The following is a 19,654-nucleotide window of genomic DNA, read 5'->3' on the forward strand; positions in this document are numbered from 1 at the left end:
ATTATAAAATAATAATTTAGTTAAAGTCACTGATAGTCCTAAGCATTTTCATGAGTATTTGCTAATTTTATAACAACTGCATGGTTAAAAAGTATGTAATTTGTCTCCTTTGTCTTTTGACTGACTGGCATTTTACACAATATTAAGAATGACTTCTAAATTCAGAAGCATCACTAGAACACTGTGCTGCCTGTTAGTATACTCAAGTGACTTCTCGAGTCTATTATATTTTAGTCTCTCTTCTAGATGCTTAATGATTTGTGTAGATTATTTTTCCTTGTTTGATTTATTCAAATGATTCATGCATCAAGTTTCCTAATGCAGTCTAGTTGGTCTTTAGCTTGGAGAAAATTGCATCAGATCTTGCGGATATTGTGATGCATACTGAGTGCTTATCTCAATTAACACAGGACAAGGATTTTGATCTTTTGGGTGTTTCACTTGCTGCATTGAGAGTTCTGATCATCATAGTTCCATGCTGGGATGCAGGAATTCTGTTTATGAAATCAAGCTAAAATTATGTCGTTATAGATAAATAAGGTTCTATTCGCTTAAGAGAAGGAAAAGAAACAGTCTGTAATTTTTTGTTCTATCACTTGGAAAAAGAAATAGTTTGTAATTTTTTGTTCTATCACTAGATAAATGAAGGTCTGGTACCCAAATTGTTAACTACTCAAGATTCAGACATAATTTCTGCATATAACTGTCAGTTGCCAACATACTGCAAGAGATGAGTCCTGGTTTCTCCATAGAAAGTAAATTACTTGGTTTGCCATTTTGAAAATTTTGTAACATTGTAATGGTCTTTATATATACATGCATGCAGGACTTAACAGCATGTTTGTGTTTTCGTGGTCAAAGGATATTTTTGCACAATGCTAGTGGCTGGTTTGGTGATGCTCCATTGGAAGCTTCGGGTGACTTTGGCATAAATCCTGAGAATGGAGAGTTTCATCTGATGTGTCAGGTATCTTTTATTTTCTATCATTTAATTTTTTAGCTGTAGCTGTATGTCTGAAGAGGTTTATTCTATTTGCATGGAAGGAAAAATAGCCTACATTAATTGGTCTGGTATTCATTTCATACTAGAACTTTATGCACGTCGAACTCTGAAATATTTAAGCTTTTATAGTATAAATATGGAAGCTAACTTTGTTTTGTTTTATCAAAATGGCTGCATTTTTGAGCAATTCTTTTCCTCAATGCCACTGAGTCGACAAAAAAAATCAGCTCAGATGGTCTGGTTATGCATGGATGATAGGTTTTTTCTAGGCTTTAGATATCCATGAAACCTTGGAAGATCATAGTGTTTTGTTTTGCATAATGACATGTGCTAGTTTTATTAATTTTATGGCTGATTATTAATGTCAAAACTTTTAGATTATTTAAAAGGCCCTTATTGAGCTTTTGTTTTCTTAACTCTTGCACGCACAATATTTGAGTTGTATTACTTTTTCAAGCATTTATTGGTTTGCTTCTGCAGTCACTATAACTGGATGCCACAACTGGAAGTTGGTTTCAGTTATTCTAAGTGAAAGTTTATGTTTCTAGATGCATGTCTAATATAGCACTTACTCTTTAAAAATGAAATGCTTCTCCTTGTTGCATAGTCCTATAAGTTCAAGTTCATTTCTGGCTTCTACTGTATCAGTTAGCTTGCAACTGAGGACCACATAAACTAATCCTTGTAAGTGCTTGCTTTTGTTTGATGCATGCTCTTCGTATTTTTCAAGCCAAATGACCTTTTAGAAATCAATTTGGAGCATAATAAATTGAAGAGATTGGTAATAAATGACCTCTTCTGGGAAAGTTCTTGGCTTGTTATACAGGATACATACTGAACTTTATGGCGAGCCTTGAAGATAAGGCCTTATGCTTATATGCTAAAATATCAACATGCAGATTGGCACAAATATATGTAATGCCGCTTAACTTTTTTCGAATATGTTTGGTTGAATATCATAACCTGTTGGAACTTACACATATATATGTCTATGCTGTCCAGTTCTGGACCAGTGCGGCACTTCATATGGTTGGCATACCAATTATTAATAAATTTTTAATTTTTTTAGAAATAAAGCTTTTCAAATTTTTAGGTCTATTCAAGGTCCACTGTTCCGGATCTAGTAGGCATATCGGTCGCCAACCGGACCCGTACGGTTTCTGTTCGTACTGAAACCGGGCGGTACGAACTGGTTAGCTCTTCTCCGCCGGAGCTGGGGAAGAAGAAGAGAACGAGAGAGCGGGGAAGAGAGGGAGGAAGGACACCTGTGGATGCCATCGAAGAGCTACGGAGGGGCGGCGGGGAATCCGCGGGGGCGTGGCGGAGGCCGTGGCCACGTCCTCTGTTTCGAAAGAAACAGGAGACGCGGCCGCGGGTTTTTAATTTGGGGGTTTTAAGTAAAGTCGGCAACTCGGTTAAAACCCTCAAATTAAAAACCCGTGGCCTCGGCCTCCGCTGCGCCCGTGCGGTTTCCCCCGCTTCCCGCTGGGCTCCCCCCCTGGCGGCCTCCGCGGCTCTCCGATGGCGGCCACAGGTGTCCTCCCTCTCTTCCTCGAGCTCTCTCTCCTTCTCTTTGTCTTCTTTGTCTCCGGCACAAAACCGGCCCGTACCGGTTTCCACGGCTCCGGCGTATTGGTAGCTTGCCGGACCGGTCCGTACGGGCCGGTTCGGGATACCATGGGTCTATCATCATCATCATCATCATTTTAATTCAGCATGGCATGGTGCGTGCTGTGCAGCTAGTGATTGGAACTCCCACAGACAATGATACTTGAAATCTTGTTGTGTTGTTATGAGTTACATGTTTGGTTTGTTATCCCCTTGCTATTATGCTTAATATCTAGCTAAGTTTGTGCTGTTGTTTCTCAATTTGGATTATGTATGTCCTCATGCATGTTGATGTATACATTCTAAAGACAGCAAAAAATACCCATGGCTTTGTCCATGAGGATTTAGTTTTACCTAATGCATCATTCCAGTGCATTTTAATTTTTAGAAGGTTGTTTAATTAATTTAATTATTGATGTTCGTTTTAGATGTGATGTATCAGCAATAGCCTGAATGCAATAAATAAAATTTTATTCGTCATAGTCCTACATGTGCAAGTGCTTGTTAACTGAAAAGGAAATAAACGGGAAAAATAATGATATGAAAGACGAAACTATTGGTTGAGATGATGCAGTGGCATGACTTTCTTCATTGTTGTGCAGTGGCATGACTTTCTTCATTTTGGTTATGTATTAAAAACTTCTCCCAGCATATTTCAATTGGTTCTGAAAAAGGATACTTGTAGCACTTGGGTTATGACTTGCTAATGAATCTTTTTGACCAGTTTTTATTCCATGACATATTGTTAATATTATAGGAAGAAAAAGGTACAATGAAAGTTGTGCAGACTATGATTATTCACTTGTAATATAATTGCATTTTTGAGAATATGCAGTTGTCTTTTGCAGTGATTATTGGATACTAATGTATTGTCAAGTGAGTAGTATGGTCAGTTGAGTTTCATTTAATGGCTTGGATACTAATGTATTTTTGTTTTATGCTTGTTTTTTCAGGTTCCATGTGTTGAAGTGAATGCCCTTATGAAGACTTTACAAATGAGACCTCTTTTGTTTCCGGTATGTTTTTTGCTTTTAATTCAGTTTGTAAGCTTTGTTGTTCTTAAATATTATGCACATTGTGACCAAGGAAGGGACCTATAGAGTTATTAATATGTGTGAAAGCTATGTGCTTATTGTCCACTCATGCCTAGCACTTTTGGAATTATGCTGTTCTTGATGTAATCAGTTAAATTATTAGTTTCTAATTACTGGCCTATCTACTGCTACTTCTCATTGGAAGCAAACTCCAGCTTAGCCCCTTTTTTTTTGGTTTCTTTGAGAATCAGGACCAAGGTACACCGTTTCGGTACCAAGCCCTGTACTGGTGCCACCCTATCATTGTATCGGTATGGTACGATACTTGGTATGGCCTCCGTACCATGTACTGGTACCGAACTGGTATGGCATGATATGCACCATACCGCCCGATTTGGTACGGTACGATACGGTGAACCTTGATCAAGACCTCCTTTAGTGATTGAGAAACATTTCTGCTTGTGTTCTAGAGATAAAAGAGAAACACTTATATTTATTTATAGTTTGGTTTTTCACTCTTGACTGGTTGCATATCTCAAGAGTGTATAGTTGTACAGTATCTAGTTTGCACCTTTCAGTAAACTGGTAAAAGAAGGGAAGAAATTCTTGGCACCAAGATCTGCAATCTCGATATCGAGTATTGTACTGGTACCTTACCGGTTCAACATGCTATGGGTTGGTACAGTACGCAACCTGTGCCATAACAGTCCTCCAACTATTTTTCTTACTTTTTATCTTGGTGCGCCTTTGTATGGATTGGTATGCACCTTGGTACGTCTTGATACGGGGCCTGTGTTGACCCAAACTTGAGTTTTGTACTGGTTTCTACCTAGTATGGTACGGTATGCCTGGTACGACAGTCTATGCTTTGTACACCTGTGCTGTTTCTTTGTAACAATAATATCGTTAACCATTCCATCTGCTTGCCTCTGACCTGATGAACTTACATCTTTCCTTTTGATACATTTTTTATGAGATTCAAGTATCAGTTACGTTTTTCACTGATGCAGTTGGCTGGCTCTGTAACTGCTATGTTCAACTGTCAAGGTCCTTTGGATGTTCCTATATTTGTGGGAAGTGGAATTATATCCAGGAAAACTTCTCATTCAATTTCTAGTTTCCCTCCATCTTCTGCAGCTGAAGCAGTAACTAAAAATAGAGAGGCTGGTGCAGTAGCTGCATTTGATCGTATTCCTTTTTCCCATGTATCAGCCAATTTTACTTTCAATCTTGACAACTGTGTAAGTGTTTTCTGCATGTTATATACATGCATTTATACATGCATTCTCTTCTCTGTGCTGCTTGGTTTATGTGACCGACTTTTGCTGATTTAATATTGCATCTACCAGGTTGCAGATTTGTATGGCATCAGAGCAAGCCTCTTGGATGATGGAGAAATTCGAGGAGCTGGAAATGCATGGATTTGCCCTGAGGTAAAGTGGTAAAAGTGAACTAATCATACAGTAGCATGCCTGTGGATGGAGCTAACACGTTGTGCAGTTTTAGTTGATTTTACATTGGCAAAAGATTTGGAGGTTGACAGGAATGAATGAAAATGGCTCACAACTGGTTTAGATCCTTGGGGTAAGCTTGGCTGTCATGGGTAGGGACCTTGGAAGCTTGTCACTGTTAGGTATAACATGTCCCTATTGTGTTGAGAAGATTTTTAGATAATCTGGAGGGAAGTTTTCTTGGCAGTTCTATTCTATTTGAAATGATTTTAACAATTGCAGCCCTTGCAAGGAAGAATGGTGAAGAAAGATCTTGTATACTTGGCCAACAATAATTAGGAAAAAGTTGCTGCCCTTTTGTTATGAAGTTGGGAAAATGGTGGTGTCTAGACAAGTAGTTTCTGCTGGTCTTAGAGAAGTTGGGCTACTGGGGCCTGTTGCCACTTTTTTAGGATTATGGTTATGGAGGTGGTATAAGCTGGAATTTAAGTCTGTAGATGTTTAAGATTGTTGTTATCAAGAATGTGTATTAAGGCTCATTATAGGTCTGATGTTCCTGCCGTTGGTTCTTTGGGAGAAAATCCTTTTAATGCATGCTTATGGTTTTACCTACTGCTCATGGTGCTTTCAAATACCAGTACCAAGGGTGGTATTCGTTTTCTGTCAAACTGGTATGATAATGACCCCTACCATACCGACTCATGGTACAAGGTTCCATTTTAGGATACAAATTTGATGTTCTTTTTATACTTTTCCATTTTTCATCTTTTTGATGTGTGATAGGAATACTGATTGAATTTTGTTTTTTCTGCATTTCAGAAATTTTTTATGAGGGTTGTGATGCCGGATTATCGGTATTTGTGCCAACACTTGTGGTTTCTATAAGGTTCAAAACTAGCAACAACTAGAAGTGAAACTAATTCATAATATGGTAATATAATAATCAATAATGACTCACTATTCAATTTTCAGGAGAACTTAAAATGTTTGGAAGCATACAAGATAAAAATGGGTGGTTGCAGGGGAGGCGAAGTAGCATTCTCTTGTCGATTTTAAAATGAAACTGAAAAGCTTATGCTAAAGAGTTCAGGGAGGAAGTATGTCCTTATCATGATAAATTTGATCATCTCAGTTCATAGTTCATAGTCATGTCAGGAAATGGTTTCACACAAAAAGAAGCTATTAAGTGTAGCTGAGTGCAGAACAAATGATCACATGTAGTGTTCCTATGCACCTTTCAGTCATTTGGTTTCACTTAACTACACTGAGTAGTTTCTGTCCATGTGAATCTTCTTTTGTACATGATTGCAAAGAGAGATGATCAAATTTATGATGATGAGGGCATATGTCCTCCTTGAACTCTTCTGCATAAACATTTCAGTTTGATTTTACTATGCAGAAGAGAATGTTGTGCTTGAAGTTTCATTTTAACTTGATTTATTTTTAATTTTTTCCTTTATACATCAATTGATCTATGCATGTTCCATATTTTTAGTACTTGATTATAGTTTTTACAATTTCAACTATTTTTTCCTTTTAAAAAATTGAAAATTATATAAATTTTATTAATCTACAAAATGCAAGACAACTAATTTAAACTTTATTTTGTTAATGCTCGATGCACGTTTGATGTTTTTAACATTTAATCAGATTTTTTTTTAATTAATTAAAAATTAGCTTACATATAAACTATGTTAACTAACAAAATATAAGATAGCTATTTTAAAATTTATCTTATTAATTATTGATGCATGTTCCATATTTTTACACTTAATCATTTTTATATTTTAATAGTTTTTCCTTTTTAAAATAGTTTAAAAATCAAACAATCTGTTACTTAGGAAATGCATGCCAATTACTTTTATCATACATTTTTGCTATGGGCATCCGTTCCTAATTTTTAGCCTTTTTAGAATTTTTGTAATTTTTATTTTTTTTCCAAAAGAAATTAAAAGTTTGAAATATTTTGAACATTAGATTTCTTTGAGGGCTATGATAGCACGCCCAAGAAATGCCATATCGTATTGAACCCGACGGTATAGGGCGTACCGTATCATACTGGTTCGGTATTGGTATGCAGTGTGGGGGTGTATCGATACTCGGTATGTTGAACCGGCTTTCATACTGGATGCACCGACATAGATACCGGGTGGCATTGGTATGAGCCTCGGTATCGAGATAACATACCCTGGGCACCCCCAATTGGTACTATGTATTTTTTTAGTGGCTGCTTGGATGCCATTTTGATGGGATAATTTAAAATTTTATCCAAATTTCAAGCCTAGGCTTGGGGCTCCCAAACATGCTACCAGATCATATAATTTGAACCAAAGTAATTGTAGTCTGTGCATGCTACATATGCATACATGCTACAATTTTTCATCTTGAAATGCCATTTATTTTATTTTTGTACTTATTTTAATCTAGAAATGATAATATTTCATAAAAAAATTGAAATTAATGTCAGAAACAAAAAGTACACTTGTTGTAGGGTGCTTTGGCTTCCACAACATATCCACAATTTTTGCAAACAAAAAAATTGGTATGTATATCCCTAGATTTGCCTTTTGCCAATTTTTGGCCAACAAAAATTAAAAAGGGTGTGTGTGTGTGGGGGGGGGGGGGGGAGTGGCTCACCTGGTTTGGGTTGCTCGAACATATACAATGCTGGTTAGGGGGTGGTTGAGCTGAAACAACCCTCTCCATTCTTCTTTCCGTTCTCCCTTTTCTTTGTTTATCTCTCTCTTTCTCTCATCGCTTTCTTCGCTCTTTGGTCAAAATTGACTAGGAGCTTATGAGGCAGCCCCAAAGTGAGAGGACAACCCTGCATGGCCCCTTGCCCCCGCCCTGAGTTTATTTTTATTTTTATTTTTTTAACTTGCCATTTCTTTTGGACAGCCTTGGTATTGATTGGTGCTGACCCATTTTGATCGTGATACACGATTTGTGCGTTGTACTGGTTGAATAGAGCTCGATACTAGTCGATATGGTTGGTTTTGATCGAGATGGTTGGTACATCTATATTCTTAAGAGTTCTAGCGACTCGAACCTCATTGCAGTCCCATTTTCACATTCGAATGGTACGGTACCAATGGTGCCTTCCTGTTTCACCAGTATTTAAAACCATGTTGTACATTATATAATATACTCTGTTCGTTGTGACATTGTGTTGTTATAGTGCTTGTCTTTTGGATTGTAGTAACTGGCACTATCCTTCAGGGACATTTTAAACAATAAATTATACTCTTTATTCGTTGTACTATGTTGTATAATGCTTACATTTTGGATTATTGTAACTGGTACTACCTTTAATGACGTACTTATAAATCATTGGCAATTTGGATGGTAGGTCGAGCCCAACAATGTCTTAAAATATACTAAATTTTAGTAATAGAAAAAGTGGAACAACTAGCCACTTATTTTGTTGTATGCAGAGTAAAGCGTACATATGTTAATGTCCTATTCTATATATATATATATATATGTATATCGTTTTTGGCTCTGATGGAGATTAGATCAACATGTCATTGGCTCGAGAAAAATCCATTGAACTTCAATATGAATCTTTGGGTACTTATCATGAGATTGATGAGCATTATCTAATAGTAGGAAGTGTAAAAAAAGAAACCCAAACATGATTTGGAATATGTTAATCAACTTAATCAACTAATTGGAACCCAATCTCAATCCAAAATTAACCCAAAAACAGATTTTATCAGGTTAGGTTGGTTATGTTATATTTGCTCAAGCAAGTCTTAACTTGTAAAGAAAGTCTATATTTTACAGAACATACCAATTATGCTTAGACTTATACCTGACCCATAGGTTGCTGGATTTAGATTGTGTTTGCTTTACTTTTAAATTTGATTTAGGCCACAACTAAATTGAAGTCTAACTTTTTAACTAAATTCTATCCAATTAAATGGGTCCATCTAGCTCCAATTGGTCAAGTCCAATTTCATGAGACCTATATCTGGTCCAATTTGAGGTTGAATCTTCATTTAGACCTATGCCTAATCCATAGGTGAGGTCTTATTTTGGATTTGGAAGTTAGGTTGGTAGGGGTCAAATTTGCAACTTTAGCGAGACTTTTAGTTGTAAAGTCAATATTAATAGAATGGAAATTACATTTATTCATATTTAATTTATTATGTGGCGAGTCTAGATCGTGGGTGCTTTACTTTTAAATTTGACTGAGGGTACAACCATTCTAGACCTAGACTTTTTAACTAATTTTCATTGCATCAAATTATGTTTTTTGAGTCCACAATTTGATGAGATTCATTTCTGACCATGTGAGGCGGGATGTTCAATTAGACCTATGTCTAACCCATAGGTCTTTTGGTCTATGTTAGGTCAAGTGACAGATTTGGAACTGTTTCAGTTACTATTAGTTGTTATATTTTCATTTTTTTTATTTTGCTGTACTAGTTTATTGATTTGCTTGCTTTTTAAGTTAACATCTGGAACTTTCAAATTATTGTATTATAGTTATTATTATTTTTAACTATATTATCTCAAGTTGCAATATAATATTAGCTTCATAAAATATTGCTATTGGTTTATTTATTCAATCTTAGTCCACTCTTTAGTTCAATTTTAGTTACTAAAATGATTAGCATTTTGTTGTTATTTATTTTTTTATTCTATTTAATAATTATTTTTATATGCCTACTATTCAATCTTCATTTCTAATTTTTATTATATCTAAATTTTATTTTAAAATTTAATACCAAAGTTTTTTAAATTTCCTCCTTCATTGTGAGGGTGTTTTACTAGGAAATTCGTTAATTGAATAGACTAAATTTCAGTGACCTGGTATTTTTGCTTCTAAGTGGAGGTTTTAACATACCTTTAAAAAGTTTTATATGGATAGTTTGAGTATTTTCTGAAGGTTTTTATTAAATTGTGAACGATATTTGGTGTTTTAATGATGGCAAGTAATATCTGGATCAGATATTGGAAAAATTCATTAAAATATGGTATTATACAGATACTTCCATAGATGGTCGGTAGTGGTGTCAAACAAAATGAATAGATTGTGGTTGGCTTGGGCTTGGCTCGTGAAAGTCTCAAATCATTCTCTGTTGGAGGTTAAACAAACCAAACTTCAACCAGCAGAATGATCTCGAAGTTAATTTGCCGTGCTAAAATTTGACCCAGCTCGTTCAAACTCAGCTTGATAGGTCTCAAATATAGTTAAATTATATATTGTATATCTCATATATGATGGACCATTGAATTAAAGTTTTAATTGCTGTATTTTTTTTACTTTTTGGATTTAGACCTGAACCAAGACTTGATATCAAGAATCAGGCTTTCATTTAAGATTCAACCAAGCTTGATTAATCTCGAGTTTATTTCATCTTGATTTACGATTACCAAGCTGATGAAGTAGGCTCGTGTCAGGCTGAATTTAAAATTAAGCTTGGATTGAGCTAGAAATAATGGTAAGCAAATCAAGCTTGATCTTGGAATTCAAGGTCAAAATTAATTTCAAACCAAGATCAGACCCAAGCTTGATGAAGCTCGGTTCCTCCTCTAATGGTTGGGGTGGCATGAACCGATAAGATCAGACCCAAGCTTGAAGAGTATGCATGATCAGTTGAAGGCTTTATTATAGGAATGCTATTTCTTTTCACTTTCTGAAACTACCTAACCTAAAACATAATCAGCATGGTCAGTTCAATTGCTTATGTATGGTAGTGCAGATTGGCGAGCAAAGTGGTGATTTACCAACCTATGGTTTCTTTTTCGCTGCCTTGGATGGGGGTGTCGTTGGAAAGGTTGTGGCGCTATTTTCTGCTTGTAATTTGAAAGGATTAGAATCTTAGTTTAGTCTATTGTTTTAAACCTAGGTTTGAAGAGCTAACCCCACTGTGTATGCTTGAAGAGCTAATGTAGGTTTAAACTTGTATCAACTCAGTATGCTTGTTACTATGGCATACTGAGGTATGTAAGTGCGCCGTGTTGAGGTGTATCACCTTATCATGAGTTGCTACAAGGGTATAGTGTGGTGCAAGGTTAACCGAACTGCTACCGGGACCCATGCTGGTCGGCTACCGATTTGGTATGGGGTGAACTAGGCGGTTCATCCTTGGTTTAACAAATCAATTTCAAGCTTTTAACGAAATGGGGGGCCGTTCGGCTCGTATCAGTTCTGCTCCAAACCGCCCAGTTTGGAGTAGTTCACGATATTTTCTGAAAAACAAGGTCGAGCCAACTAGGTTCCGCATCGGTTCGGTTCGGTACGGGGTAAACTGGGCGGTTTGGTCCGGTTCGGCATACCTTGGTACATATCATGCTAGTATGTGCTTGGTATGCCGCGTCACTATGGTTCTTCAAACCAAGGTTTTCATTCTTGATATAGGGACCACATTGGTACCTTACTAGTATACATTGGATTAGTATGGTATGCTCCTGTACCGATAAATAATATGCTGCTGGAGTTAGTGTTCGTCCGATTCCTGTCTAACTAAAAATATGCTAAACAGATCGTTGTTAGAATCGACAAACAAAGATTAATTTAATTTTACTCTTACCTTTCCTACTCGAAGAATAGCGGTTGTAAGAGGTCGATCCACAGGGAGGTGATTGGAGTTGCATAAAAATTAAAACGTTCACTCCGATTCGAAATCGACTTTTGAATGATAAAAGAAAAAAAACATTACTTAGGGGATGTGGAATGATTCTCTAGTCTATCAGAGAATGTTTTCTATTTGAAAATAAACAAAGGACAGAAAGAAAACTTGCAATTGAATTCTAATGCAGAGTAGGGATCGATTCCTGAAAACATAATATAAATGAAAACTGCAGATCGAATGGCAAAGAAAAATTTTAGAGTTATCTTAAAACTAAGAATTCCAAAATGCATAAAATAAATTGCAGAAATTGAACTGAAACTTAGACACGGATTTCATAAAATAACAATTAAAAATTTCATAACAAGAAATGATTACAGAAGTAAAAAAAATTGAAGATGAAGCCTAATGCTTCTTTTCTTCTACAAATAAAAAAAAGAAAACAAGGACTAAAAGAAAATCAAATTGAAATCTCTCCCTTCTTTTTTTTCCCTAATTTTTTAATCTTCTTTTCAAACGAAACAGAGCATGGCTCTATTTCTTTTTTTTCTTTCTTTCTTCTCTCCCAAACCGAACACACCCTTCCCCTGTTTCTTCTTCTTCCTTGGACCAGCCGGCCACCATCCAGCCGAGCTCCCCCTCCTCCTTGGACCCGCTGGCCACCACCCAAAACCGAGCTCTCTTCCCCCTCTCCTCCCGTCCTACTCTTATAAATCGCCGAAGACCTTGAAGCCAGCCTTGATTGCGTATGGAGAGGAGGAACGGGCGCCTGGGATCGTGCGCGGGATCATCTCTTCGGAACGGACGCGGTATCATGGGAAGGCTGAGACGTGGATTCCCATCTAGCTGGCCACGGAATGCTGAGAGGAGGCTGATCCGGAATGAAGAGTGCCGCAGGATCGACGGGAGGAGAAACGAATGCTGGGATTTCCTTCTTTGGGTGCCGGATTGGAAGCGGGAATCCTTGGATGCATTACTCGCGGAAGCTTGATCCATGGAAGCTGGAAAATCGCCGGGAGTGCAGAGGGGAGCTAATCTGGACGGACGTCGGTCTGGATGCATCACGGGAGAAGAGGAATGGGGCGTACGCACGGGATGAGATGCGGAAAGCTTGGCATTCATCGCGTGATCTAGAAATTGCTGGGAGATTGCGGTGGAGGCGACCAATCCAGAATGCTTGGATCACGGAGAAAGGAAGCAGAAGCGGGGGAGCAACGTGGGATCACGGACGGACGTGTGATCGCCTGGGATTTGGGGGAGAATCACGGGCGGATGGAGTGCTGGGCTGCGTTTGAACGGGCGCTTGAACGAAGGCATGGATCCGGGTGAAGAGTTTCGGAGGATCTCCCTTCATTATTTTGTGAAGTGCGGAAGAGGAGCGTTGGGGGCGTTGATCACGGAATGGAACTGGGAGGATGGAGTGCTGGGCTGCAGGTGCGGACGAGTCACGGGATGCAGATACGGGCTGAGAGCTGGAGACGCATTTTGTAGAAGCTAGCACGGGATGACGCTGATGCGGACAGTTGATGGTCTAGTGATGTTTTATTAAATGCAGGTTCGGATGAGGCGTGGACGGCCGGGATTTCATGCATGCATGGCAGCTGAGGAATTTGTTGAGCTCGGGCTGCCGGGCATTGGGCTCAAACCCAATGTTATTGGGTTTCCTGGATTACTTGCACTTAAACACAAATACAACGTTAATTAATTAATTTTATCATTAAAGATTAACTATAATACTAATTAAGATGGTACGACGATTGCACTTTAGTGCTCTCATCACACCTCCCAACTAGCTTATTACTAGTCTCTAGCAATTTAGTGCGAAAATGATAAAATGAGAGTGCAAAAATGTTATTTATTATATAAATATACTAAGATAAATACTCATTTTCGTAGAGCATTACGATTGCACTTAGTACGTGCAACAAGCCGTTAAACCCCTAGGTTACCCTAGTGGACGAGTGTTGTCTCGTGAGGGTTTGCAGTGAAGTTACCCACAAACTTCATCAGTCAGGGATTTCCAATTTTTAACTCGAAATTTGAACAAGTATTACTGTATGAACTTAGAATTGCAAGGACAATAAAGACTTATTGCTATCATATTTAAGCAGACTCTAACTCAAGTTCCATTACTCCCCATCTATCTGCTAACAAGTCAAGAATGTAGTGAGGTGCAAGATAGTATCATATAAATGAGTGGCTTTCACTTACTTCCAACATGATCACTCCAATTTTCAAGACTTTCTAGAGTTAAATGGTAATGAACACTCCAATTTTTTTTTATTATTTATTTTTTTTATCAGACTGAATGCTAAGAAGAATGACTTGTGCAATATCTAGCCTTATTAAGCTTTCTAGCTGACCCATGTAGCGAGTGTTAGGCCAATGACTTCCGATCCAGATGGCTTAGGGCACTAGGTGTAGAGACACCCTAACGGGCTTAATAACTCAAGTTAACTAGGCTTCGAGGCCAAATTAGTCACTTAAAGTTTAATCTCAATTATTCTTACCTTTTTACGCGAACACTCGCTGCTTGCTAGGCAAGAGGCTCGGTTACTCAGTGAGAAGACTTAAAATAAACTCACTATTTTATTTTATCCTCTTTTTTTTTTTGATTAGGGTGTTCATCACACATATAACTTTAAATTATCCCGAAGATTAAAAGTATTCATATTAGTTGCAAGTATACATACCCCACTATCATGTGCTTACGTGTAGGTGCTAAATCATCTTGTATTATGTTAGCAGAAGATAGGTGGGACGAAAACTCAAACTAGAACTGCTATCATATTCCTTAACTCAAAGCTATTGTCAAAGCAATTCCTAATTTGTACAGCCAAAAAGATTAGAGTTTGAGTTAAAAATTTGAACTCCTTTTTTTTAAATTTTAATTTTAATTTTTTTTGGCATAAAAGATTAAAAATATTCCCACCTCCATACCTAAATCTAACATTGTCCTCAATGTTAAAGAAAATTTAAAGCAGTAATAGAACAGAGGAGAAGTTACCTGATATGGGTGGGTAAAGTGACAATTGGGGCCAAAAACCTCCAAACATGCATGTTAGTAAATTTTTTTAAAATAATAATTATTTTTTTTATTTTTATTTATTTATTTATTTATTTATTTGTTATAATATTTATATATTGGGTTGCCTCCCCAGAGCGCTAAGTTTTATGTCTTTAGCCAGACAAAATGTGGATTCATTTTTTTTAACATTATCTAAGAATGATTTTGGAAGAGTCCGAGGAAGAACAGTTAGCTGATGACAATCTATGCTCATGAGGGGAACAGAATTAGGGAGCGCATGCTCGACCCCTTCATCGGAATGGGCAAAGCCTCTAAAGGGTCCTTATTATAAGTTTGTAAGAAAGTCTCCTGAACCAGGCTTTCAATCATGTCAACTTCATTGATTTCTTTGTCGTATGGTGGTTGTTTACTTATGTTGAAGACATTAAGCTCGACTTTCATGTTGCCAAAAGATAACTTCAGCATCCCATTTCGACAATTGATCACAGTATTTGCTGTGGCTAAGAAAGGTCTCCCTAAAATTATAGGTGTGTGAATGTCTGGATGTATTACAGGTTCGGTCTCAAGGATAACGAAGTCCACAGGATAGTAAAACTCGTTTACCTTCACTATTACATCCTCTACAATCCCCTTGGGGTACTTCACCGTCCTATCTGCTAAGGAAAGGGTAAGATTTGTGGGCTTTAATTCTTCCAAACCTAACTTTTGGTACACATAGTAGGAAAGTAGGTTCACACTGGCTCCTAAATCTAATAAGGCTCTCTGGATGATCGTCTCTCCTATTTTTATTTCAATGGTGGGGCAACCAGGGTCTTTGAATTTCGGGGCAATCTGTTGTTGAATGAGAGATGAGGCTTGTGCAGCCATAACAGCTTGCCTAGGAATACTGATTTTTCTTTTGACCGTGGTGAGGTCTTTCAAGAATTTTGTATAGGAGGGAATTTGTCTTATGGCATCGAGAAAAGGTATATTTATTTGAATAGTTTTAAAGACTTCCATTATTTCATCAAAGTTAGATTGTTTCTTGGAGTTCTGAAGTCTACTGGAAAAGGGTTCTTATCGGATTCATTTTTATTTTCTTTTTCAGGAAGTTGGACTTTGTTGTCCACTTGTTTGCCAGACCTTAAAGTGGTAATTGCCTGGATTTCATAGGTCGGATTTCCATTAGAATCGATTTGATACTGACCTCTCTGACCTTGATTTTGTTGTCTACTGGGGTTAGGCACTGGTTGACTAGGTAGTTCACATTTCTTCCTATCCCCTAGAGAGTTTGCTATTTGGCTTAGACTAACCTCAAGTTTTGCAATTGCTTGCGCATGGAATTGGTTAGTCTGGGCTTGGGCTGTATTGGTCTGTTGTTGTTGCTTGATAAAATCTTGTTGTTGTTTCATCATATTAGCCATCATGGTTTCTAATTGTGAAGGTTGCTGTGGGATAGGGGCATTATAAGGAGGTACAGATGGAACCAAAGGTTGGTTCATTTGTGATGGACCTATCCTGGGAAAGTTGTTCTGAAAACCTGGTGGACCACCTTGATGCTGAATAGGTTCGTTCTGCTTGTATGAGAAATTTGGGTGGAACTTATTAGCAGGGTGGTAAACTGGGCTAAATGAATTGGAAGTGGGCTTCTTGAAGGCACTATATGAATTTAGAGCATTTGCTTGCTCGGCCTTTATGGTGGGCAGATTAGGGCAGCACTCCACTAGATGTTCCGAACTGTTACACAAGACACATAAACTATGTGACTCGTGATCCACTTTCATGATGGGATTTAACTCTTTATATGAACTAGAGCTAGTGGAAACAGTTAAAGCATCAAACTTTTTACTTAAGTTATTCATTCTAGTCACCAGATTGGACATGACATTTTTGAGATCTGGATCTGCTTTCATTTCATAATTACCTGGTTTTCTAGATCCGAACTCATCTCTATTTACTTCCTCACCATAGCTACTCCAATTTTGGGCATTTTCAGCTAAGTCAACAACTTGGATCACGGAGAAAGGAAGCATAAGCGGGGGAGCAACGTGGGATCACGGACGGACGTGCGATCGCCTGGGATTTGGGGGAGAATCACGGGCGGATGGAGTGCTGGGCTGCGTTTGAACGGGCGCTTGAACGAAGGCATGGATCCGGGTGAAGAGTTTCGGAGGATCTCCCTTCATTATTTTGTGAAGTGCGGAAGAGGAGCGTTGGGGGCGTTGATCACGGAATGGAACTGGGAGGATGGAGTGCTGGGCTGCAGGTGCGGACGAGTCACGGGATGCAGATACGGGCTGAGAGCTGGAGACGCATTTTGTAGAAGCTAGCACGGGATGACGCTGATGCGGACAGTTGATGGTCTAGTGATGTTTTATTAAATGCAGGTTCGGATGAGGCGTGGACGGCCGGGATTTCATGCATGCATGGCAGCTGGGGAATTTGTTGAGCTCGGGCTGCCGGGCATTGGGCTCAAACCCAATGTTATTGGGTTTCCTGGATTACTTGCACTTAAACACAAATACAACGTTAATTAATTAATTTTATCATTAAAGATTAACTATAATACTAATTAAAATGGTACGACGATTGCACTTTTGTGCTCTCATCAGTTAGCACATGGTATCATGCGTCACTATAGTGCTGTATTGAGCCTCCATACTATACTAGCATGGTAGCAGGTTGGTATAGTGTGCCTCATACTGGATGATATGAGTCAGTCCTGAAAACTTTGCTTCAAACCTTTATAGTTATTTATTTGCATGCAATTCATTGATGATTTTGGAAAGAAATTGATAATAGTGCTACAGACATTAATGGTGCTTTTAGCACAATGCAGAAAATGATGATACTGTTGTTGACATTTATTTGCAGAGAAAATAAAGAGTGGTCTAGATCATTCTGTTATTCCTCCCTCACTTTATTAATGTTATATGTTTTGTTGCCAGAGTATCATACCATATCATTAGTGTTTGTTTTCCCTTTTACATTTGATAGGGTGAAGTTGATGATACAGCCATGGATGTCAATTTATCTGGAAACTTTTTACTTGACAAAGTTGTACATCGATATCTTCCGGAGGGCATTCAGCTGATGCCACTTAAAATTGGGGAGATCAATGGAGAGACAAGACTATCTGGTTCCCTTTTAAGACCGTAAGTTTCAATGTCAACAGTATGTAAAATAACTCATGTGGCTGGCATATACATTTTGATGTTGTTATTGTTTGTCTACTCTTATAGTGTTGATTTTCTTACTTTATTGCTTGTCATAATATTTAACATTTACCTTGTTTCTATCATCGAATTCAGGAGATTCGATATAAAGTGGGCTGCTCCAAAAGCTGAAGATTCATTCAGCGATGCACGTGGGGACATTGTTATTTCACATGAGTATATCACTGTCACTTCATCATCAGTTGCCTTTGACTTGCATGCTAAAGTTCAGACATCTTATCTTGATGATTACTGGCTACGCAAAGAAGTCAAAGATGTTAAAGGAGCTGTGCCCTTAGTTGTTGAGGGAGTTGAATTGGATTTACGAATGCTGGAGTTTGAGTTTGCTAGTTTGATTTTATCTGATGCTTTTGATTCACCACGACCTCTGCACTTGAAAGCAACCGGAAAGATCAAATTTCAAGGAAAAGTTGTCAAAACCATAAATTATACTGATGATAGGATATATGGCCATGAGAAGAATATGGTAGATCCATTGATGATGAACAGTGATATAGCAAGACTTGTTGGAGATGTTTCTTTTTCTGGTCTCAAGCTTAATCAACTCCTGTTGGCTCCACAATTGGCAGGTTCACTTTGTATCTCACGTGAGGCGGTGAAGGTAAGATGCTTGAAAACAATGGCTTTTTTCTCCTAAATGGCTTTTGTATCTACCTGAGCTCTTTAGTAAGATTCCTCATGACTTATTCACAGCTATATGCATGTGAACGATGATTCTTTCTCAATGGTTTTTGGATCTAAATATATTACAATTAACAAATAGCATATGCATGAACCGCTGACAAATAGCAATTGGTACCCTTTTCTGTTTGGAGGAGGTTCTAGCTGGAATCCAATTGGGGCTTCAGGTTTTATTATGTTATTGCAGGTCTGATTATGCTGGTGTTTATGATGCTATGTTCCTGTAATGGAAGCTTGTGGAGCTTAAATGCCTGGTGAATTTTTGGTCTTTGTGCCCATGGTGGGCCAAGTGGTCTTTGCTGTAAGCCATCAAGGCTTTGCTAGTAAGAAAAAAAAGAAAAACAAAATGCATAAATACTCTTAACAAAAGGAAGGAAAGGCTGTTACGTAACAAATGAATTCCAGTAACATCATTGCATCTTTAGCATATCTGTGAATAGTCTAGGTTGCATGTTGTTATCAAAGATGTAGATGCCTTCTTGATAAAATAAAATGCAGAAAACAGGTTAACCTGTTAAACTGGTGATTGATATAATAGATAAGGCTATGGTATTGTGGGCAGAAAATCTCTATTTGTGTTAAATTTTTGTTGTGGAATAGTGGAAGTTTAATTACCTGTGCGCATATTTATATTTGGATTCAATTATTTTAGTATTGATTATTTATCAAAAAATCTGTTGGAACAGAAACATTTCTGTAAGGGATTATACTGCTGTTATATTTAATTAGAAAGCTGCTTGGCCTACCATTTTAAGCTGACCTCCTATGGAACTGTCATTTTCCTACAGGATATTTTCCCCTAAGGTTTCTGTACAGTCTACCATGAGTTTTGAGCTTGAGCAAGATTAAAGTTTCTGTTACTCTAAACCAACATGTTAAAATGTAATTTCCATTTTCCACTGTATCACGGTAAAAATAAACACCCGACAGCTGCCTATTTTCCGACCCTGTTTCCTGCATGTTAAACAACCTACTTGTCAAGGCACACATGAATGAAGAGCCTTCCTAGGGAATATTTCCTTAGATATATCTAGGTTTTAGTTGAATTTCATC

At 37.7% G+C, this 19,654-nt stretch overlaps 1 protein-coding gene across 4 annotated transcripts in view; it reads left to right on the forward strand.

Moving 5' to 3' along the window:
• The window catches only part of EMB2410 (embryo defective 2410), a 68,559-nt gene that overhangs the window by 16,138 nt on the left and 32,767 nt on the right, over positions 1-19,654 (forward strand). For all 4 annotated transcript variants that reach the window (XM_039117186.3, XM_088719756.2, XM_088719755.2 and 1 more), the window contains 6 exons: positions 827-967; positions 3,565-3,627; positions 4,656-4,886; positions 4,995-5,078; positions 17,682-17,839; positions 17,996-18,521. In XM_039117186.3, coding sequence (XP_038973114.3) covers positions 827-967; positions 3,565-3,627; positions 4,656-4,886; positions 4,995-5,078; positions 17,682-17,839; positions 17,996-18,521 — 1,203 coding nt within the window. The remainder of the gene's footprint in view (positions 1-826; positions 968-3,564; positions 3,628-4,655; positions 4,887-4,994; positions 5,079-17,681; positions 17,840-17,995; positions 18,522-19,654) is intronic.

This window comes from Phoenix dactylifera, chromosome 4 (assembly GCF_051530095.1).
Source record: "Phoenix dactylifera cultivar Ajwa chromosome 4, Ajwa_hap1_PhDact_Kaust_v1.1, whole genome shotgun sequence".
NCBI classification, from domain to species: domain Eukaryota; kingdom Viridiplantae; phylum Streptophyta; class Magnoliopsida; order Arecales; family Arecaceae; genus Phoenix; species Phoenix dactylifera.